Source organism: Kazachstania africana, chromosome 6 (genome assembly GCF_000304475.1).
Source record: "Kazachstania africana CBS 2517 chromosome 6, complete genome".
Classification (NCBI taxonomy): Eukaryota; Fungi; Ascomycota; class Saccharomycetes; order Saccharomycetales; family Saccharomycetaceae; genus Kazachstania; species Kazachstania africana.
The window spans coordinates 118,910-141,133 of record NC_018945.1 but is presented as its reverse complement, the minus strand read 5'-3'; the positions used below and the strand labels follow the sequence as shown (position 1 = coordinate 141,133).

The 22,224-nt window shown below is 36.7% G+C and overlaps 14 protein-coding genes across 14 annotated transcripts; 10 read left to right on the top strand and 4 right to left on the bottom strand.

Moving 5' to 3' along the window:
* Positions 1 to 41: 41 nt before the first annotated feature.
* On the bottom strand, positions 42 to 1,292 carry ORC6 (origin recognition complex subunit 6; the record flags this gene model as incomplete). Its single annotated transcript, XM_003957754.1, has 1 exon — positions 42 to 1,292. One exon carries the CDS (start codon positions 1,290 to 1,292, stop codon positions 42 to 44), a length of 1,251 nt encoding a protein of 416 aa, XP_003957803.1.
* Positions 1,293 to 1,751: 459 nt separating this feature from the next.
* Positions 1,752 to 5,153, top strand: SET1 (histone methyltransferase SET1; the record flags this gene model as incomplete). Its single annotated transcript, XM_003957753.1, has 1 exon — positions 1,752 to 5,153. The coding sequence occupies one exon, from the start codon at positions 1,752 to 1,754 to the stop codon at positions 5,151 to 5,153; it is 3,402 nt and encodes a 1,133-aa protein (XP_003957802.1).
* A 338-nt stretch (positions 5,154 to 5,491) lies between these two features.
* On the top strand, positions 5,492 to 8,356 carry MSH1 (mismatch repair ATPase MSH1; the record flags this gene model as incomplete). The annotated part of the gene is made up of 1 exon (XM_003957752.1): positions 5,492 to 8,356. The coding sequence occupies one exon, from the start codon at positions 5,492 to 5,494 to the stop codon at positions 8,354 to 8,356; it is 2,865 nt and encodes a 954-aa protein (XP_003957801.1).
* A 228-nt stretch (positions 8,357 to 8,584) lies between these two features.
* Positions 8,585 to 9,274, top strand: CIA2 (iron-sulfur cluster assembly protein CIA2; the record flags this gene model as incomplete). The annotated part of the gene is made up of 1 exon (XM_003957751.1): positions 8,585 to 9,274. One exon carries the CDS (start codon positions 8,585 to 8,587, stop codon positions 9,272 to 9,274), a length of 690 nt encoding a protein of 229 aa, XP_003957800.1.
* Positions 9,275 to 9,532: 258 nt separating this feature from the next.
* EPT1 (bifunctional diacylglycerol cholinephosphotransferase/ethanolaminephosphotransferase) lies at positions 9,533 to 10,805 on the top strand (the record flags this gene model as incomplete). Its single annotated transcript, XM_003957750.1, has 2 exons — positions 9,533 to 9,582; positions 9,686 to 10,805. 2 exons carry the CDS (start codon positions 9,533 to 9,535, stop codon positions 10,803 to 10,805), a joined length of 1,170 nt encoding a protein of 389 aa, XP_003957799.1.
* Positions 10,806 to 11,363: 558 nt separating this feature from the next.
* Positions 11,364 to 13,154, top strand: NDT80 (transcription factor NDT80; the record flags this gene model as incomplete). The annotated part of the gene is made up of 1 exon (XM_003957749.1): positions 11,364 to 13,154. The coding sequence occupies one exon, from the start codon at positions 11,364 to 11,366 to the stop codon at positions 13,152 to 13,154; it is 1,791 nt and encodes a 596-aa protein (XP_003957798.1).
* A 559-nt stretch (positions 13,155 to 13,713) lies between these two features.
* FYV6 (Fyv6p) lies at positions 13,714 to 14,208 on the top strand (the record flags this gene model as incomplete). Its single annotated transcript, XM_003957748.1, has 1 exon — positions 13,714 to 14,208. The coding sequence occupies one exon, from the start codon at positions 13,714 to 13,716 to the stop codon at positions 14,206 to 14,208; it is 495 nt and encodes a 164-aa protein (XP_003957797.1).
* Positions 14,209 to 14,514: 306 nt separating this feature from the next.
* Positions 14,515 to 14,997, bottom strand: ANS1 (Ans1p; the record flags this gene model as incomplete). The annotated part of the gene is made up of 1 exon (XM_003957747.1): positions 14,515 to 14,997. The coding sequence occupies one exon, from the start codon at positions 14,995 to 14,997 to the stop codon at positions 14,515 to 14,517; it is 483 nt and encodes a 160-aa protein (XP_003957796.1).
* A 910-nt stretch (positions 14,998 to 15,907) lies between these two features.
* KAFR0F00630 (uncharacterized protein) lies at positions 15,908 to 16,621 on the top strand (the record flags this gene model as incomplete). Its single annotated transcript, XM_003957746.1, has 1 exon — positions 15,908 to 16,621. The coding sequence occupies one exon, from the start codon at positions 15,908 to 15,910 to the stop codon at positions 16,619 to 16,621; it is 714 nt and encodes a 237-aa protein (XP_003957795.1).
* A 159-nt stretch (positions 16,622 to 16,780) lies between these two features.
* On the bottom strand, positions 16,781 to 17,503 carry ALF1 (Alf1p; the record flags this gene model as incomplete). Its single annotated transcript, XM_003957745.1, has 1 exon — positions 16,781 to 17,503. The coding sequence occupies one exon, from the start codon at positions 17,501 to 17,503 to the stop codon at positions 16,781 to 16,783; it is 723 nt and encodes a 240-aa protein (XP_003957794.1).
* A 166-nt stretch (positions 17,504 to 17,669) lies between these two features.
* Positions 17,670 to 18,076, top strand: LSM7 (Sm-like protein LSM7; the record flags this gene model as incomplete). The annotated part of the gene is made up of 2 exons (XM_003957744.1): positions 17,670 to 17,681; positions 17,756 to 18,076. 2 exons carry the CDS (start codon positions 17,670 to 17,672, stop codon positions 18,074 to 18,076), a joined length of 333 nt encoding a protein of 110 aa, XP_003957793.1.
* Positions 18,077 to 18,919: 843 nt separating this feature from the next.
* On the top strand, positions 18,920 to 19,570 carry FUR1 (uracil phosphoribosyltransferase; the record flags this gene model as incomplete). The annotated part of the gene is made up of 1 exon (XM_003957743.1): positions 18,920 to 19,570. One exon carries the CDS (start codon positions 18,920 to 18,922, stop codon positions 19,568 to 19,570), a length of 651 nt encoding a protein of 216 aa, XP_003957792.1.
* Positions 19,571 to 19,614: 44 nt separating this feature from the next.
* Positions 19,615 to 20,775, bottom strand: ARP1 (actin-related protein 1; the record flags this gene model as incomplete). Its single annotated transcript, XM_003957742.1, has 1 exon — positions 19,615 to 20,775. The coding sequence occupies one exon, from the start codon at positions 20,773 to 20,775 to the stop codon at positions 19,615 to 19,617; it is 1,161 nt and encodes a 386-aa protein (XP_003957791.1).
* A 1,203-nt stretch (positions 20,776 to 21,978) lies between these two features.
* MFA2 (mating pheromone a) lies at positions 21,979 to 22,086 on the top strand (the record flags this gene model as incomplete). Its single annotated transcript, XM_003957741.1, has 1 exon — positions 21,979 to 22,086. One exon carries the CDS (start codon positions 21,979 to 21,981, stop codon positions 22,084 to 22,086), a length of 108 nt encoding a protein of 35 aa, XP_003957790.1.
* Positions 22,087 to 22,224: the final 138 nt, after the last annotated feature.

The following is a 22,224-nucleotide window of genomic DNA, read 5'->3' as shown; positions in this document are numbered from 1 at the left end:
TTATAAGTTATTTTATTATGAATAGTACGTTTTTTCTACTTTCAATTACCAGGTTTATCATATCTTAAAGACAAATCCTGTTCTACTCTTTGTTTCCAATTGTCAAATTGTTCGTCGGATACTAAAATATTATTAGGCTGCAGCATTGATCCAAGTTTAGTAGAGATTATTTCATCATAATTTTTGCCATCAAAAAAATTATGTTTAATTTGCAACTCTTTGAACCATGCTTGTCCCACTAAAAATTCTTTAACAATATTGACACATTTAGTCAAGTCTTCGATTTCGCCACAATGCATTTGACCTGCCATCTTTTGCATAATCCATAGATCTATCCTGGGATCCTTCCGTCTTCGTTCATTGAAGACTATAAAAATACAATTTAATACCAATCCACAAACCAGTTGCCATGGACATACTAAAAAGTTTACATGTGATAGGTACTCATGTAGAATATTATAAGCGACATCTTTTGGAATCTGGAAATCGTTGCATAAACTTATAACCTCCTGTGGCGTGACTTTATAATATTTCCTCAAGAGGAAACTACCTCTGGCCTTAGACACATTACTACCTGACACAACTTTACGTTTTTTCGCATGCAATGGTTCTACCTCGTCTTCTAGTACTTCGTCAGCCTGGTTATCAACGGAAGATTCAGATATCACAGTTTTCTTTGGAGACTGTGAACTTTGCACTACAGCACTTGCATCTTCCTCCTCATTATCATCATCCTTTTCGAAAACCAGCCTTCTTCTAGTCTTGGTGGGGCTTTCACTTTCAGACCTTTCAAAGAGCTGGACAGACGGCAGAGGTGTTTTTAATTTACTTGGCGACAAACTTTTATTCTTCAACGGACTGAACAGTTCATTTCTTAACTCATTTGGATCTCTAGAAGAGAAACTATCATGACCTTTCAAAGGTGATATGGTCTGCTTTTTAGGACTTGGAGTCCATGAGAGATTTTTCACTGGAGACATCTGCAATAAATTCTGTTTGAAGACCTGGATCAAATTTCGTATTTTCTTAGGCTCTAACGGTATTCTATCCATATAGAATTGTAAATCTGGAACATGTTTCTCCGCCAACCTCTCACATGCAATATACGAACAGATATGGGCCCTTGCAACTTCCTCGTCATTTTTCAACATAACTTTATTAGCTGATGTATTGTAAAGCACTGACGTTGTTGACAGTAACTTCTTCAAATAGCCCTTCGTCCACTCCTGGTCATCATTGGTTTCCAATGCTAGCACATCCAGTATACTTCTCTGCAACTGCTTCGAGGACATCGCCGAAATTCGAGCTAATTGTGGCTTATACTCTTGCCAACTCAGTAAAATGTTTCTTCATTCAGCATATATTGGGTTGTTTTTTTTTCATGTATAACGAACGCTTTGATGTATTTGAAGGTTCTATGACAAACCAATAACAGTATTTGACTCTCAATGCATTGGCAGTACCTTCTACATTAAGGAATCCCTCAACAATGCTTATTCTTCTCTTAGTTGGCCTTTCTAACTGTGAAATACACCAGTAAATGTAGTTTTTTACATATTAGTATGTGGTTTCTGGGTGAACGTATCGACCAGACGCGCTCTTCCCACATTTTTTTGGAAAGCCAAGCAAAGAATTCATATAAACATAAATTGTATCAAATAACAGCAAGGTCATCTTTCAACCATCGAAGTCACTATCCAAAGGAGCTACTACTTACAAAGACTTTATATACTATTGTTAGATACAAAGGTATGTCAGGTTACTATAGGCGGCCCTATGGGGCTTCTTCGGGAGCACCTCCGCCTCCTCATCGCTACAGTGGTTCAAATCCGTACCGTGGCCATCCTTCACAGAATAATAAAGCTTCTAACCATCCTGAAAGCAGATATCAATCTGCAAATAATCGTCACACTTCAAGGTATGCTAATAATGGCAATCCTGTAAATAATTCTACATATGCACAAGGCTATCACAGCGAGAGAAGATATGCTTCCGGTTCTTCAGCTTCTCATCATGATGTGCCCACTTATCATTCTCGTTCTGATAGAGGTGTTTATCAACGTCATCATTCATCCCAGAGGAGTGATTCCAATAGTAGCACTGGTAGCAAATCTAGGTATTCAAATGCCGATGCTGCTATGATTTCGGGACGTCCAAAACCTGTAACAAAGTACTCAGATGAAATATTCACATCAAAATATCATTATGTGGACTTAGTTACGCGATCATTACTTCATAAGAAGGAAATGAAGTCTTGGAATCATGCTAATGAATTTCCCAAGAATGGATTCGTGATCATCCAAGAACAATATGCAGGTCAACTTCGATCAAAATTGAAGGAAAGATTGCCCAACGAACTTGCTATCGATCCTCGAAATAAATCTTTACCGTGTAAAGGAACTCAATATAGAAAGTTGAGGCTAAAAGTCAACTCATTACCGAGAATTTCATATGACAAATATTCTGTCGGACCCCCACCTCCATGTGAGATTGTGGTTTATCCAGCTCCAAATAGCGTTAATCTTAATATAATGAATCTCCAGGATATTTCAATCAAAAATTATTTTAAAAAATATGGTGAAATTTCACATTTCGAATCATTCGATGACCCCAACAATGCATTACCCTTACATTTATATCTAATCAAGTATACGAGTTTATCATCAAATATTAATGTGGCATCTAAGAGTGCATATGATGCATTTAAATCTCATGATAATGGCAAAAATTGTTTCATCCTAGGATCCAGTTTTAATATATCATTAAACAAAAATAATGAAGTTGAAAAGATTAAACAAAAGATTGTCGACGAAAATCTATCAAAGGTAAATAAATTGAAGCAACAAGAAAAAATAACCAATAACAGAGTTGAAAAGGATAAAGATGAGAAGATATCTTTAAATAATGAAGGCGTCGATGAACAATTTTTGAAATTTAATAATCCTCAGGATAGGAAAATACCACAAGATTTACTCAGACTAATTAACAATAGACCCTGTCTATTTGTTTCCAAGGTGTTTACTTCATTACATGGGTTTCGCGTGGAAGATTTCAGGTATAAATTAAGAAATTATAGCTACGCCCGCTTCGTCGATCACATTTCTGGTATTTATATTGTCTTTAACGATATTGAAGAGGCAAAAAGATGTATTCATAATGAATCATCTAAACTCACTCTAATTTCTCGTAGTAGAAGGATACCTATTGTGATTAAATTCGTCTTCATTTACTCACCAATGAGTAGGAAAATTTCTCGTTTCGGTGATGCCACTAGGATTGACAGAAAATCGTCTAATGCAAACGGCAATTCTACTTTTGCAAAACAAACACCAATTATCTATCAGAATAAAGCTGATCTGATTGAGGCTGCTGCCAAATATATCATAAAAGACTTGGAAAAGGCTTTGCACACAGATATACGAAAACGTATAGTCGGTCCTACTATTTTTGATACACTAAATTCATCAAACTTCCCTGAATTATTGGAAAAGAAGAAAGTTAGAGATGTAGAAAAACAAAAGGCTGAAGAAGAAAGAAGAGCAACCGAAAGAAGTAAAAAGGCAGATGAAATAACTAATAGGGACTTGGATATCTTTAAGCTATATGGCGGTTACTTGAAAAAGTCTAAGCCAAAGAGAAAATTGAAAAAATATTCCGATAATGATGATGATATAGATGAACGTGAAGATTCTTATGACCTCTTGCGAGAATCAAAAAGAAAGAAGAAGAAGCTCGGACTAGAACCGATGGCCCACTTGTTAAATGAAGATTCGACCTCTAAAGAGCAATCACCTGCGACCGATTCTATCGTGTCACCATCTCGTGGTTCAGAGGAGGAAGAAGAGAGCGATGTGATGTCTTCAGAAGAAGAGGAAGAAGAAGAGGATTTCATGGGTGATGAGCATGAAGATAAGAAGATTAAGATGGAATCAGAACTCACTACACCAGAATTCGTTAATGAAGAAGCTAATGAGAAATTACAGGTTGAAACATATGAAAGGATTGCTGAGGCCTCTTTGATTAATGAAAAATATAGACCGAGCTGTTCGATACTACCAGAACCAATCTATAAAGAGCCATCAGAGCCTGATTTTTATGGCATTGCGGATCTACAAGAATACGTGAAGGACGATGAAGATATGTTGATATTACAGAAGCTTTGTAATATGACCCATGATACTAAAACGATCGGTCCATCTATTAAAACTGAGGCTGGAACAAAACCTGAAAGTGATTTCAAACCTGCCACTCACAGCAATGGATTGTTAGAGTACAGAATCTGGAAGCTCCGTGAAAAGCAAACGAATGTGAGACAAACAAAGGAATGGCAATTTAAGTTAAATGAGGGAGTCAGTTTTGACGCTGGTTTACTACTGAATAATAACCTATCATTCAAAGCAGAAGGGTTCAAAAAAGTTCCCGACAATCTCAAAGTATCATATCTACCACATCGTCGTAGAATTCACCAACCTTTGAATACTGTCCACCATCATGATGAAGCAACAGATGAACGTTCCAGTACCCCGTCCAATAATAATACGAAGGTGGAGGAATCCTTACAATCTGAGTCAAGTGAGAACGTTTCTGTTGTTCAAGAAATTTCCTCTTCCAGAGATAATAGAGCCATTAATAGAAGATTTCAACAAGATATTGAAGCACAGAAGGCTGCTATTGGGTCAGAATCCGAACTTTTGAGTTTAAACCAACTTAACAAGCGTAAGAAGCCTGTCACTTTTGCCAGATCTGCCATTCATAATTGGGGGTTGTATGCCCTGGAGCCAATTGCTGCCAAAGAAATGATCATTGAATATGTTGGTGAAAGAATTAGGCAACCAGTAGCAGAAATGAGAGAAAAAAGATATCTTAAGAACGGTATAGGGTCGAGTTATCTATTCAGGGTTGACGAAAACAATGTGATTGACGCCACCAAAAAGGGAGGCATTGCCAGATTCATCAACCATTGCTGTGATCCAAGTTGTACTGCCAAGATTATCAAAGTTGGTGGTAAGAGAAGAATTGTCATTTACGCGTTAAGAGATATTGCCAAAAATGAAGAATTGACGTACGATTACAAGTTTGAACGAGAACAGGATGATGAAGAAAGATTGCCATGCCTCTGTGGTGCTCCAAACTGTAAAGGGTTTTTGAATTAGTTGGGGTTGCTACTACTTTTCTTAATAAAACACGTCTATATATACTTATTAGATATACATAGTATCACTGCATAACTTTATTTATATAATTTTAAATTAAAATTTATCAAACTTTCTGTCTACGCGATGCAATGTAACGCGAAAGGAAGCATGAAATTTTACAATGGACAAAAGTATGATCCAAATATGTCACGTTTATGTAAAATAGTTGCTGCAGTATTATCTCAACATATTATATTAACATATTATATTCAAGTTTTGGTTTAAAGATAGGAAATTTTGTATTGGTGCTATGCTAACTGATTTATAAAGTGAATGACAAGCCGTAAGAACCACAAATGATATTATATCGAACAGTGCAGAAATCAATACCAAGCTTTTTGATCCGTTTGAATCACGTAGCTGCATGTTCAACTACTTCGCCAGAAGTCACAACATTGAAGCTTTCCCTAAACGACATGCAGAAAGTGCAGTCATTGAAGATTGAGACTGACGTACTCCCGATAGGCACCATTGAAAAAGATGCAAGTGAATTGCAGGATAAGACTTTGGCATTACCTCCATCATTAAGACAAGTAAGAAAGCTTATGGACACTTATCAAGACAATGTTGTTTTGACACAGATGGGTTCTTTCTATGAATTGTACTTTGAGCATGCGACAAAATATGCCCCAAAATTGAATATATCGCTAACTAGTAAAACTTATAACCATGGAAAGGTTCCCTTCGCAGGGTTCCCAATTCAGCAACTTAACCGACACTTGAAGGTTTTGGTTAACCACTTTGGATATAGTGTGACCATTGCAGATCAATTTAAAAATGAGCAGGTTCCGGACAATGATCCAAGCAAATTTTTAAGAAGGGTTACAAGAATTGTAACACCAGGTACATTTATAGATGAAGCGTTCGAAAATTTTAAAGAGAATTCCTACTTACTGACAATAGATTTTCCAGAAAACTGTATAAATAAATTAGCAGACTCAAATTTGAAAGTTGGATTATGCTGGTGTGACCTCTCAACAGGTGAGTTATTTGTTCAACAAGTATATTTGAAGGACTTGGTATCAGCTATAACTAGAATACAACCTAAAGAGATACTGCTAGATGCTAGCTTGATCCCCCATTCTATTGAATCAGGTAACTGGTATCCCGAGCTCGTTGAATTAAAAAAATATTTCATTAAATTCCAGACTATGCCGTCACAATATAGGACTATGGACTCATTCTACAAATTATTTGCCTCTGGGCGAGAAGATCCTGCCAAGGCACAATTAAAGTATAAACTTCAATCGTTTACTCAAAAAGAAGTTGCAGCCTTGAGGAATACATTGACTTACGTTGACGATCACTTGCCTAACTTCTCAATAAATTTCCAGCTGCCTGAAAGACAACTCACCACTTCAATTATGCAAATTGATTCACGGACTAACGCAGCACTGGAACTGCACTCCACAGTAATGAATAACAGTAAAAAGGGCTCCCTTCTTTCCAATATAAGGAGGACAGTTACGCCTGTTGGAACGAGATTATTGAACCAGTGGCTTTCTGCTCCATCCCTTAATTTGGCTGAGATAAAAAATCGCCAGAAAATGGTGCTTTTTTTCAAGAAAAATACAGAAGTTACTAGGTTATTGGTACTACAACTTAAAAAAATTCATGATCTATCAAGGATATTACAAAAATTTAGTTTTGGTAGAGGTGATGCCTTGGAGCTAGTTCAGATTTCTCAATCTCTGAAGGCAGCCTTAGCAATCAGTGATTTATTAGAATCGACACTGAAAGAATGTCAGAAATCAGTAAAACCTTTATTTCTAAATCTTAAAGAAAAGCTAAGTTTTGATCGAGCGTTGGTCGATGATGTGCTGGCTTCTTTAAATGAGGACCTGGTTTTGATGAATGAAATGGAGACTTTGGAACTTATCACAGATATGAATATTGGAAATGGCCTATTGGATGAAGCCGCCTCTACTTATTCTTCTACTAAAGTCGCTGCTGGCTATATTGTCAATCCTTCGTATCATGCATCTTTACAAAAATGTCACCAAGAGTACGAAAATTTGCTATTGCAAAAGGAAAAGCTGGAGCGTCACTTTCAAGATCTTTTTATAGATAAGTTTGGTGCTAAAAAAGTAAGTTTAAAGCAAAGACAAAACAATGAATATGCTATTCACGTAGTAGGTTCTAGTATAAGCTTAACCAAAATAAATGATTTCATCAAAGAGGGGAAATATATTAAAGATCAGTCTCTCAGGATCATCCAGCAATCATCACAGACCAGATGGTTATCGAGTAAAGAATGGACAGAACTATCATATCAATTAGAACTGGCACAGTTACATATTAAAAAGGAGGAGGTAGATATCATTAATTCTTTTAAAGACAAATTTGTTCAAAAGAGTAGTGAAATTAGAGATATTAATGCTACTTTAGGATACCTTGATACAATTTCTTCCTTCGCAATATTGGCGACTGAGAAAGATTTGGTGTGTCCAAAAGTTGATAATAGCACAATATTGAAAATTGATGGAGGTCGTCACCTTATGGTTGAAGAAAGTTTATCCATGAAATCTCTTGAGAAATTTGTCGACAATGACTGTGAATTGAAAGGTGGCAATCTTTGGGTAATAACTGGTCCAAATATGGGTGGTAAGTCCACATTTCTCAGACAAAATGCCATTATTGTAATTTTAGCACAAATTGGTTGTTTTGTTCCTTGTAGTAGTGCCCATATCGGTTTGGTGGACAAGATCTTTAGTAGAATTGGCTCCGCGGATGATCTTTATAATGAAATGAGTACCTTCATGGTAGAAATGATAGAAACGTCATTCATTTTGCATGGTGCCACGAATAGATCGTTAGCAATTCTCGATGAGATTGGGCGCGGTACAAGCGGTAAAGAAGGTGTTAGTATTGCGTTTGCGACGTTGAAATATTTGATAGAACATAACCAATGTAAGTCTCTCTTCGCAACTCATTTTGGTGAAGAACTAAATAATATAATTAAGGCGAAAAATGAAAAACAATTACATGATAAAGTCGCCTTTTATCAGAGTGGTATTTTTGAGATTGACGATACCAAGTTTTCCTACAATTACAAATTAAGGCCCGGAATCAGTGCAAAGTCTGACGCTACCAAGGTTGCACAATTAGCTGGATTTCCTGAAGAGGTTTTGAAAGAGGCAGAAAGTATCTTAGCTGCATGAATATAAGTCATTATGAACACCCCACGTTGTATAATATGTACTCTCTTATGTTTAATCTCATTTATTGCATTTATAGAAGGGAAGTTTTCCGCTTTTCTTTTTCGGGCGCACCATGGAAATCAAATTAGCGTATTATTAATCCATCGGTAAAATATATGAGAAAATAGTCCAGTTCATCATTTGAATTGCATTCTACTTTTAAAGAACAATGAAGCAGAAGCACAAACCATGTCAGAATATATTAACGATAGTCCAGATGTCCTAGATGACGACCAACTTCCTTCAAGACAAGGAGATGGAAGTGAGGAACTATTAGCAGGCTTTGCAAGTAAGGAAACTTTACATAGAAAGAAGCTGTTATTAAGGATTGATCACTCTGTTAAATCTCAACTTTTACAAAATATTGAACAACTAGATAAGCTGCTGTCATTGAACTCCCCACCGGAGTTGGTTTCGGATGAATCTACAGAAGAATCTAGTGATGAAGCAGCTAGTGAAGGATATGAAGAGGATGATGAGGAGGTGGATCCAGTTGATACACAGGAAATCTACGATTTAACCGCACATATTCAGGATCCCGAGCATCCTTTAAGTTTGGGACAGTTGTCTATTGTTAATCTGGATGATATTCAGGTCCGCGATGATGGGAATCCCAAGAATATGGCTGAAATTGTCATAAGAATCACACCAACTATTACACATTGTTCTCTTGCCACTCTGATCGGTCTTGGAATAAGAGTCAGACTTGAAAGGGCTTTACCTCCCAGATTCAGAATAACCATTCTTTTAAAGGAAGGTACACACAATAGTGAAAACCAAGTGAATAAACAACTTAACGACAAAGAAAGAGTAGCTGCAGCCTGTGAAAATGAGCAACTGTTGAGCGTTGTCTCGAAAATGCTGTCCACCTGTAAATGAGTAATATCGACACTACTACCTCTTTCATCTACGTACACACCCTATATATATATATTTACATCTACGTTTCCATAAACATATTCTGCTAACTTGAGCTCATACTGTTAGTTTTGCGATGCCGTTACCATGTGAAAATTTGTTTTTTCTTTGCATTTTTTTCGCGATATAACATAGATCAAAGCAAACGTTTTAGAAGACTAATTGTCGAGAAATACAACGGTTAATTTGATTGATCAAAGTGTATGAACATCTTCTGCTATGGGTTTTTTTCTTCCAGAAGGATCAGTCGATAATTTGAAATATTACAAGTATGTATAGAATGAGATTTTGCCCCATATAGACCGAGAAAATTTCTGAAGTCATCGTGCAATATGAAATACTAACAGTATTCCTATTTCTTCGTTTTTACAGGTATCAAAGTGAGGATCGATCAGTGATATCCAAGTACTTTTTGAAGCCATATTGGAGCAGGTTTGCTGATATTTTCCCAAAATGGATGGCACCAAATCTTATTACACTCTCTGGTCTGGGTTTCATCATCTTCAACCTCCTGATTGCGTTGAAGCTTGATCCAACCTTGACTAAAGAAACCCCTCGCTGGACCTATTTTTCATATGCACTTGGTTTATTCATGTATCAAACATTTGACGGGTGTGACGGTGTCCATGCCAGGAGAATAGGTCAATCAGGCCCATTGGGAGAATTATTCGATCATAGCATTGATTCGATTAACACCACATTAACCCTTTTTATCTTTGGCTCGGTCATATCAAGTGGTTATACCTTCAAACTATTGATCAGTCAATTTGCCCTACTCTGTAACTTCTACTTTAGTACATGGGAAGAATATCATACTCATGTCTTATTTTTAAGTGAAGTTTCAGGACCTGTCGAAGGTATTCTTGGTGTTTGTTTTGCATTCATTATTACCGGTGTCTTTGGTCCAGAGCTTGTTTGGCACACAAAAGTCTTCGAGTTTCCTTATAAGGAAGGATTTATCACACTCGATATCTCTGATGTTGTGATTTGTCTGTGTATAGTGGGGCTTCTCTTCAACGTACTATCCGCTAGAAGAAATGTAATTGATCATTATAAGCAAAACAAAATCGTTTTAACCGCGAATTCTCAAATTAAAGAAGCTTATAAGGGTGTCGTTCCATTTTTCTGTTATTTTCTCTCAGTTTTCATTGTATCATTTATCAATCCAGCATTTATTTCCTTCCCCTTTGTCCTTTCTGTTGGTCTCTCTATAGCGTTTGTTGTTGGACGTATAATTGTCAATCATTTAACTTTACAGCCATTCCCAATGTATAATGCTCCTCTATTCATTCCAACCATACAATTAATAGTTCATAAACTAACAGTGGTCTGTTTCGACTTCGATGCAACAGAAACCACGAAATCGTTGGTCTGGTTGGGCTTCGGGTTGACTTTTGGCCTCCATGCTTTCTTTATGAATGAAATCATTTACGAATTCACAACGTATTTAGACGTCTACGCATTATCAATCAAACGCCCCAAATTTGTTTGAAGAAAACTTTTTTACATTCATTTTCTATAAACCAATTCTTTCCTCTATCTCTCATTCAACGTAATATTTTATAGATTGTTCAACTACTACGTGATTACTAAAAACCCTCGAAAATGTGTCTTTTAAACAAATGGATCGACGACTATTGTTTGTTGCCCCGGTAACCATCGCGGTGCGGGTAACGCGTCAGGAACCAGTTTTGGTCTGGCGACGTCTGGCCAAATTCTGGCGGCTACCGATTGAAAAAGAAAAGTAATAAACGACACAAATTATAGAACATTATATATTTTAGTGTCACAAAACGACTGGGTGGTTCATTTTAGTTTGAGGTCCACTATTGATTGTTGGTTATCCCGTTTACGAATTGTTAACGCCGGTTTCCTGGTTCTTTCATTGACTATCTTGGCGTTAAGACCATCTGTGACGCTTAATTTTTTCAAGCAGTCCATTCATTTGAATTGAATATTACTATTAGTGGCTTGAAGTTACTTTTCACTACTAGTAGCCTTTTCCCTATCTGGCCTGCATTGGTTGTATTTTTACTAAGAATAATCAATCATGGAACTTCACAAAAATAACAACGATCTGGATAGTCTGGCAGAGATAGATTTTGAAAACGATCCTATAATTCACACCAGAATCAACGAAGATGGAACCACGTCGAATTATTTTGACAAAAGAAAATTGAAAATTGCACCAAGATCCACTTTGCAATTTAAAGTTGGTCCCCCGTTTGAAATGGTTGGGAACTATCATTCTGTTATCGATTTTAAAAGTGGTGAAGAAATTCAGCTTCAAATTATTCCAAGAATTGATAGGGGTTTTGATCATATTGAAGACGAATGGGTCGGTTACAAACGCAACTATTTCACTTTAGTTTCTACTTTTGACTCTATTGGATATAATTTGGAAGATTTTTTGGATACATCATTCAATTTACAACTAGGTAATGATGTCAATTCGAGAGCCGTGAATATCAAATATTTCGCGATTAAAATAAAAGCAAGAAGTGATGATGAATTGACTGAAATCAATCTGGTGCAGCATACTGCTAAGAGAGATAAAGGCCCACAATTCACGCCAGCATTATGTCCTTTGATTCCTTCTCCTTTACCCAAACATCAGATTATAAGAGAGGCTTCAAATGTCAGAAACACCACTAAAATGAAGAAATATGACTCCACATTTTATTTTCATAGGGATGAAAATGGAAATAATTTTGATCCAGATTCAATACTAAATAGTTACCCAAATGATTGTATACAAAAAGTTGCACGTTATGAACGAGTTCAGTTTGCATCATCCATTAGTGTTAAAAAGCCAAGTCAGCAAAATAAGCACTTTCGTTTGCACGTAATACTGGGGGCCGTAGTTGCTACGCAAGATTTGAAGGCATCAGAAATTAAGGATCAATGTGAAGAGTTGCCATTATCTATGGGGCAGAGAGAATCGTTCGTTCCTCTACAAGAGATGAAAACGCCTCCTTTGATTATTAGAGGAAGATCTCCATCAAATTATACATCTTCTCAAAGATTAACATTAAGAACAAATTCTGTAACACCATGTGATGATAGTAACATTGCTTCTTGTGTTTCTAGTTCGCCCATTAAAGTTGATTCATCACCGAGACGTCCCAAGCTAGGGAGGCCCGCTAAACGTAAGTCTAGGGTCTTGGCATCATCATTACCAAGAGTTTTAAAAGATATCACCGAACAAGAAAATAATATGTCAAAGCATCTGGAGGGTATTGAAACCTTAGAGCAAATCGAAAATATAATTCTATCGCAGGCACCATTGTTTACCAGTCAGCTAGATGAAAACGAAAATGAAGCCATCAAAAATGAATCTAACGAGCTAAAAGAAGCTGATTACCCTAGAGAAACAAAAAATAAACATAAGTCAGTAGATTTGAAAGATATTGAACTCAAACCCTCTTACGTGATAAATGCTGAAAATATCTTCGTCGTAGGTTCTTTGGCTTTAAATAGACCTGGTTACGATATTCCGTTGGAGCAGCAACATAAAAAAAGGAAAATAGCCACATCTTCAGGAGCAAAACTAGATTTTATAGAATCGCACAATGAGGATTTATCGTTGACTGAGTTGTCTATTCTTCAAAACGCATCGCATAATTTCTATACTTTTGAGCACAGTAATATTCTGGAAGAAATATCTGGGCAAAACATTGTTGACGGTATGAGTTATTCCTATTTGAATGATAATTTTGAAACTAAGTTACGAGATAAATTATTCACTCATTCCAACAACTGGTCAGAGTTCGAAGCTTTGCCATCTGAAATAGTAAGCTCTGGTCGCATTTTTGAAGATGACAACTATCTTCTGCATTAAATATTTTTTTACGAGTCACGACTTAATTGATATAAATATAAATTCCTTTATAAAACTGTATGGAATGGTCTATTGTCTCTTCTATCACTAGTCTTTCAAAAATATTATTACCTTGTCTAACATTTTGTAGGATGGTTCTGTAAATATAATATTGTTATTCGTTATAAGAGTTATATTCTCCAAAAAGCTTTCGCTAGATACTTGCTGTTTCTAAGTGGAGAAGACTCTTGAATAATAATACAAACTACGATATCGAACAAAAATGAACGTTTCTCTCCATGTTCGTTGGTACCAAGAAGGTGAGAAAACAGATTAGTGGAGAAGTCATTGCAAGATACATTCTGATGCATTGGGCTTGTGTCACATTCTTAATTACGTTCCCATCGTCATTATTGAACTGTGTATATGTATCAATTTCTTAACCCGCTGATGTTTTTTTCTTGGTTATGTAAAGAACTTTTTATTAAGCTCATCTCATCGCATTGAAAAATTAACCCGATATGAAAACATTCCTTAAACAATCTACATGAGGCAAGATATTTGAAGCTGTAAGGATAGTATGAACAACAGCAACCATGAAAAAAAGCCCTTAACATTTGTTTCAGAAGGTATTGCGGATGTGAAGACGCAGAAGGAGAGAGAGCAAGCTGAACAGGAAAAATTTGAGGCTGAGAGGCAGAGAAGAAATAGGAAATCACTGAGGGAACAACTTCGAGCAAATGCAATCAATAAACAACGTGAATTCAAGAGCCTTGTGAAGGAGCGGGAAGGTTTCAATAGGTTGAGTAAGGAAGAGCTTGATTTTTTTCAGAAGACCAAAGAGAAGGAAGATGCTAAGGAAGAAGAGTTAAGTAAGTTTCTGGAAGAAAAAGGTTCTGAGTTTGAAAGGAAGAAGAAAAGGTTTCAACGAGCATCGGACACAACTAAAAGTAGTATTACAAGTGAAAAAGCGGGTCCTAGTATGCCCTCCAAGAAAGGTCACTTAGGAATTGTAAAAAAAAGGAAAAAATCCAAAGTAAGTGTCACAATGAAAAAACTCAATGATACCACGTAGAAACATGTGTGAAATATTAAGGTTCAGTTCCTACTTTACAAGTGGTAGGAGAGGTACCAGGTGGATTCCTTAACCGGTCGTATTGTCACGAGCATTTTAATAGAATTACGGAAATGCCCAGACTGTGCTTATTACTTCATGGCATATGCGTATTTATATGAACGTATTACCTCCAAGTAGCCAAAAGAAAAGCTAAAAATTTATAATTCTATTTAAACAATAAAAAATGCCTAATTATTATATACCTGAGTAAAACCTATTACGTAAAAATTAAAAAGAACCAACTGAGAAAAGAATGTTAATAAATTACAATAAAGCAATGGCAGCTAAAGCGGCGAAAGCACCGGTGGAGACACCATTCTTGATAGCAGCACCTTCGTAAGTGGAGACACCAGCGGTGGTGGTACCGTTGGTAGCGGTAGTAGCTTGGACTTGACCGTCGGTGATTTGGGAAACAGCAGCGACGGTGGATTGAGCCTTGGTGGAAGAAGAGGAGGAAGAGGAAGAAGCGGTGGCGGTAGTAGCTTGAACTTGACCGTCGGTGATTTGAGAAACAGCAGCGACGGTAGATTGAGCCTTGGTGGAAGAAGAGGAAGAAGAGGAAGAAGCGGTGGCGGTAGTAGCTTGGACTTGGCCGTCAGTGATTTGAGAAACAGCAGCTACAGTCTTAGTAGCAGTAGCAGTAGAAGTGGCAGCTTGGATTTGACCATCACCAATTTGGGAAATGGCGTCAGCAGCGAAAGCGACAGCAGAACCGGAAAGTAAGACAACAGCGTTAGAGAACTTCATTTTTTATAGGTGATGTATTTGTGTGTTTGTTTGGTCTTATAAGATACAACAGAATAAATTTTTATGCAGAGACGAGTGCAAGTTCAAGTAGAAAAGATCAATAAATTTAGCTTATATATGGTAATTTTTTCGACGTTCCATTGGACGCCTAACGTTTCTTTTCGTGTCGAGGCGTCATAGCTATCATTTCTTTTCCCAAGACAGGTACCAGAAAATCACCAAAATAGCGGGATTCACTCACCGCAGTATTACCAGCATTAGATAGCGCTGCGTCATGAACTGCCCGACCATTCAGACTCGTCACATATAATGCTTGCTACATTCCCATTCAATTAACTTACCTTTTCAGGCAAGCTAATCGGAAAAATAACGCACTTGGCGAAGCTCGAAAAGCAATGAAATGATTTTCGAGCAGTGAAAACGCGCACGAATCTGCCAAAAAGCAACGAGAAAAAAAATGAAATGGCAAGCTTTGGGCCTGTTTCACTAACCAACACTTCACAATTCCTGGCTTAGACTTGAATTCCTCGAGAAATCCAGCCCAGAGAGAGGGTTGCTGGGTGTGGGAATTGTTTCATGAGGAGGTCGTATGGATTTTCAGGTGGATGGGACAGTGCCTGTGCGTTATTACCATTTTCGACCAACAGTGTAATAATGCCATAAATGCTAGTTACTGGTGTTGGAATTTCGAGCAATTTGGCCTCGAGAACTATTCCTCATTTGACTTCGAACTTCTTTGTGCTACGGATCATCCGTTTTGGGAATTTTCTCGAACTTTTTGATTTTCGAGAGAAGAGATGGACTAAAAAAAAGAAAACAATCAAATTATTGATAGCTTCATATAGAGGACATTTTCGGAACCCAAGGGTGTTAGTTCTCTGCCAGATCACTTACATCTGTTTCACTCATCATGGCTAGAAAAAGTGCAAAATCGATAAAGTCAAAGAATGTTAAGAAAAGTGTAGAGAATAGAATTGCTAAAGCTCAAGTTAGAGTAAAGGCCGAAAAGAAGAATGAACCAGTTAACGCACTCGGTGAAACCAGTTGGGCCTCCGGACGGGGTTCTTCTGAATGGGGTACATCTGAGTCTACCGGTAAAGAGGGTTTCAAAGTAGTTAAAGGTAAATTGGTCAGTGAAAATGACGTTGGTGCCTTACTTAGGGAAGCTGCCAAAACTGTGCAAAAGAGGAAAAATAAAAGGAATGCTAGTATTTCACGATCATCACCGCCTGCTTTTTCATTTGAAAGATCTAATGCTCTTAAAAACTCCACTAAAATAGCGAAAGGCAATAATAATTTCAGTGCATTTTTCAATAAGAAAAATCATTTGGTTATAAACACAAACATCGATGCCAAGAACCATTTCCTAGTGATATATAACCTAGCGGTGGGTGTTGATAAACAGAGTTTGAAAACCATCCTGCAAAATTTAGCTAGAGTCAAAATTAAAAATATTATGGTTAGAGATTTACCAACTGGCTCAGCTACAGCAAATGTTTATCTGCAAAACTCAACTATGCGTGAATTAGAAAGAGTTAAGCAATTATTTTACGGTGCTTCAGTTGATGGTAGAACAATTCAAGTAAATGTTACTACATCATCTGAACAGGAATTCGGCTACTAATTCATCCTTAAAAAGGTTTATAACTTACTAGGGTTCATTGGTAATAGAAATTACATCTGATTTTCTCTCTACTATCATGATATTATTATTATTGTTACTATTATTATCTGTACTATATACATAACTGAAGCTAGTTTTCTTAGAAAATACTGTGTTGCATCAAAGCTCATCATCGTCAGAATCTTCTAATTCAAATGGAGTGAATTGTGAGCCGGTTTCAACAGCACTGGGTTTCACAAAGGCTCCATATTTATCCTTTACGGGACCAAAATACACATGACCTTTCACAGTACCATTATTTTTACCTAATGGTTCATCGAATTCAATTCCACACCAAATCTGTTCCTCATTAATCGTAGCGATCTTGCCTATAAACCGTAGCCAGCCTCTTCTCTCCGGTTGGTCAGCAGATTTGACTGAACATCTTTGGTTGATCTCCAAAGAGTTCAGCTTCTGTTCCTGTAAACGTCTATCTTTATCCATCTTAGCTTTATATTCAGAGTTAAATCTGCCTAGCTTTTGTTGTTTTTTCCACCGTAATACTGAATCGTTCTTTTTGGCGTATTCTTCTTCCGTAAGTTCGAACGATGAACTACCGCTATCTGTGTTTTTCAATTCATTTACTATAGAATCAGCATTTGTGTCCTCTACAGTAAGTTCCCTGACACTTTTTTCAGCTAAGAACGGTTGTTTGTGTGCAGCAACCATCGGATTGGAAATTACCTGTTCTGATCCATCGGCAAATTTGAGTACAAACCTCATATCATTAACCTCGATGCCCGTGATTGGATACAGCTTATTACATAAGTCACCTAATTCAATTGCATCTGAAAAGGTTTTCTCTGTTGAACAGAACTCAGATACTATCGTTATGTGGACCATTTTACAGCTGTTCTTCTCGATGAACTAAAGTCTTTTAGCACATTATTTTCTACACTTCGCTTTTGAAATTTTGATATTGAAAAAGAATATTTAACACATTTTCAATAGTTAACAAAACAGGTAGCAATTCGAATAGAACAGGAACTTAAGCATACTATCAAGAGCTATGAGTGAGCAGGTATGTATTTAATAGATGAGCCTATTCGGTGTTGTATAGTGAAATTGTTTTCTTTACTAACATTATAGTGATAGCAGAATCAAGAGAAGCAACAACAAAAGAAAAAGTTCGAGAGTCCAAAGAGAGAAGCTATTATTGATTTGGCAAAATATAAAGATTCAAAAGTGCGTGTGAAGTTGATGGGAGGTAGAGTAGTGATGGGTATTTTAAAGGGTTATGATCAATTAATGAACTTGGTTTTAGACGAAACTGTTGAATACATCAAAGATTCAAATGACGAGATTTCAAGAGATAGGACCAGAATATTGGGTTTCACTGTTATTAGAGGTCCTATTCTAGTTTCTATTAGTCCTCTGGAAGGTTCTGAAGTTATTTTCATGCAAACGAGCGATTAAACTCTGGCATTCAAAAGCAAATTTGTAGGTAGGGTCTATACAAGGAATAGAAATGTATGCATGTAGCAATTTTGTATTTTAAATGTTAAGATAAATGATAAGTGTGCTTTTTCCTAAGAGTACGTAGGATGAATTATGTAAAGTGGTAAGGGAAAGTGTAGATGATGATGTCGAAATTTCCAATTCATCGTATTCTCAGAGAATGATCAGGCAGGAAAGAAAAAGGTACGATTGGCCTACCTTGGAAGCTCCGTGTAAGCACATACTATTCATGTATTCAGTCAAGGCAGAACATTCTACATGGCTCCTGAAAAATGCACTGCAATTTTCCAGTTGTAATTATTTTAAGATTTGTTATTGGAAGCGCTAATTTAAGAGGCAGGCTACGACATTAAAATATCAAATCTCATCGTAAGGTGCCTCCGCTACAAAGAGGAACAGTGCACCAATCTCCATGGAAGTAGCATATGACAATCTTTCTCAAGGCCATCTATTACTTTCAAGGCGATCTGTTGCTACCGAAACGCTAATGTCATCCTTCAAAGAGCTCCATGCAAAACCTGCAAAAAGCAGAAACCGTCAATTGTAACGCCCTACTTCATCACTAGGACCCTTTCATACTTTGTCCACTAATCAGTACATCTCTTCAAGCCCTCGCACCATTCTGATCGATTATATGCATAAATTAATTATTTGTCGGTCATCGCCGAATTAAAAATTTTTTTATGCTCTGCTCACATATATATATATATATATATTTGATTTAGTAAAACCACCTCATCGCCTGGAATAACCTGCCAATTTTGTACTTCTTCAAGTAAATAAGCCACATTGCAGGGAGCCATGTCCACCGAACCTTTCAGAAACGTATGCCTATTACCCCAAACGAACCAATTATTGGGTTTATACACAATTATCAGAGACAGATCAACCGCTAGACCGGATTTCATCTTTTACTCTGACAGAATCATCAGATTACTAGTCGAAGAAGGTTTGAACCATCTTCCAGTAATGGATAGGCCTGTTGAAACTCACACAAATGAAACTTTTAAAGGTGTTGGCTTCAAAGGTAAAATCTGTGGTGTCTCCATTGTCAGAGCAGGTGAATCTATGGAACAAGGTTTAAGAGACTGTTGTAGATCCGTCCGTATCGGTAAGATTCTAATTCAAAGAGATGAAGAAACTGCTTTACCTAAATTATTCTATGAGAAGTTGCCAGAAGATATTGCTGACAGATACGTCTTCTTATTAGACCCGATGTTAGCCACTGGTGGTAGTGCTATTATGGCCACTGATGTCTTAATTAAAAGAGGAGTTAAGCCGGAACGAATCTTTTTCTTGAATTTAATTTGCAGTAAAGAAGGTATTGATAACTACCACAAGGCTTTCCCAGATGTCAAAATCGTCACCGGTGCTATTGACAGAGGTCTTAACGAAGACAAATACTTAGTTCCAGGTTTAGGTGATTTCGGTGACAGATACTACTGTATCTGATTCTGAAGGTATTCGTTATGTAACATTATATCTTTATGAGCTATTTAATGCATGATTTTTGAATGAATTATTTTATTGTCTTCTTCCCACATTGATTTCGTAACCCAAATCTTAGAAAATGTTGACAGTCCACTCAGTATAGATCCACCAATCCATGATGTATACTTCCTTTCTGGAGGTGCTATGATCCTAATCTTTGTATCGTACCCTGTCAACGTTTGCAATTCTTTCAGTAGCCTGCTACCAAAACCTGGGCACATAGTAGTACCACCACTCAATACAATATTCGAGTAAAGTGGCAATCGTAAATCAGAATCAACTTTCTTAATTGATTGGTAACATATTTCCGGTAGACTGTCAAATTCGGAGCCTATCAACTCCGGCCTGAACAATATTTCAGTTGATGTATATTTGCCCTGTGATATATTTAACATTTTACCATCGGGTAATTTAAATTGTGATGCCATTTTCTCTTCATTGAATAAATACTTTTCTGTCTCTAAATTATAGTCTGTAGCTATGTAACATACTTTCTCTTTTATTGTCCTAACGATTTCTCGTTCACTACTCGAGTACATGAATAATCCAGTGTTCTTCAGTATACTGAATTGTAATTGCTCAGTAATGTCACATCCACCAATATCTATCTTTTTTACTGAAGATGCTAGACTAAATCCATTGTAGACCGGAATAGAAGTGCAGTATCCGTCTCCACAATCCACAGCACATCCTGTGGTCTGTCCACTAGCATATAATGATAAAACCGGGGAGACTGATATATACACCGCTGGAAACCCAAATATTTCGAATAGAGCTTCACACATCTTTTGTCTATTCGCCATATTATTAAGTGGTGGCTCAGTTATCAATATTGGATGTTCATTCAGGTTTTCCAAGTATAGGGTATCGTCAAAGACATATTGCCATATTGTTTCCATATCATCCCAATTTTGAACTACACCACGCAACATAGGATGTCGTAACTTTAATATTCCTCTGTACTTCTGTGCTTTGTTACCAATGAATGAATCGCTTTCAATTCCATTACTTTGCATTATTTTGTCATATTTTGGGGTTCCCACAATGGAATACTCGAGGCATCTGGGCTTAGTTTCACCTGTAAACCCTCCTTTTATGACATTTGTACCATTGTCAATCACAATAGGTTGATTGTAGAAGCTATCCTCGAATGCACTCGAGTACATTATCCATGAGCTCACTTACTTTTGTAGCAATGACTACTGATATTTTTTTTTTCGTAGATCTCTCTTTTTTTGCGAAATGAAAATATTTACATTATTCCTTCGACATCGAGAACTCAAAGAACTGACAGTAGCCCCTCGAATGTTAAGCTGATCCTCTACAATATTGTCTGTAGAAGCTAGCGGCCTAAGGCACAAAGTGAAAAGTCCAAAAAGATGGCAGATACTTTTACAATTGCAGTTAAGCAGCTCTAATTATCCATTTTAACTTACCAGGAAACCTACATAAATAAAATGTATCACAGTTAACAAGTTTTCAGAAACCCTTGCAACATTTTGTATGGTGTGTGTTAGTGTCTCATGATAGCAAATTGGAAACCTTTCTGCTTCTCTGAGAAAGCGTATGATGCAGTTAGAAATTCATGGCTCTTCTGCATTTAACATGGCAACAAAGAATTTTGACAGCAAGTTTCAAGTACCACTAAAATCATGTAATTTCCTATAAAGGATAATTACACAACTTTCAAAGTAGCTCTTTAATCCTTAGTGTTTCAATTGATTTGCTGAAACATCAATTTGAGCAAAAAATGACTAGTCACAAGCAAAACATCCTCTCTACTGTACGCTTGAAGCAAGCAGCCATTAACTTCGAGAAACAAAATTACTTCAAGACAGCCATTATCTAAATGAGCTAAGGAAAGAAAAACGTTTCTGCTACCATTAATTTAGCATACTGAGACCTCAATTGGATGGATTTGTGCTGTTTTCCCTTTTACATTAAACTGCATTAATACCTCAAAAGTGTTTCCGTTATGTAAATTATATGCATATCAAAATCTCTACATTGATACTGCAGTGATTATGGGGACACCCATAGGTAGCTTTACATGCAAGAAGCTTTACCGAATACAATGCTGAAACATCGATACTGCCTCTTCATGCAGCTTTAACCTAAACTATTGCTAAAGTTTTCTCGCAACTCATGTAAATTTCCGAAAAGGGAAACTTACATGATTGAAACATTTGGCGATTGACAAAAAAGAAAAAAGTGAGAACCTCATAAATGCTCATCGCTAAATAATATTACAAGTATTGTCGTTAAGAAAACATATAAAAGGTCCATGTATTTCTGCTATGTCAAGCAATTAATTCTATCCATTCCACAAAACCATCAACAAAACAGCAACAACAACAAATCAATTAACAATGCAACCAACTTCTACTTCTGCTACTCAAAAGGACAACTCTTCTGAAAAGAAAGACAACTACATGGTTTCCAGCGGTGTCTGGGATCCAGTCTGTGTCATTGCTTAAGTGACTCACAACCACCATACAATATTTTTTTTCCAGCTTCTCTTTAGGTATAGATTACCCACCTAATAATACTTTCTTAAAGCCTTGATGGCTCTTTTTTCTTCCAGTCCTTTATATAACAAACTTTTAAATACTGTA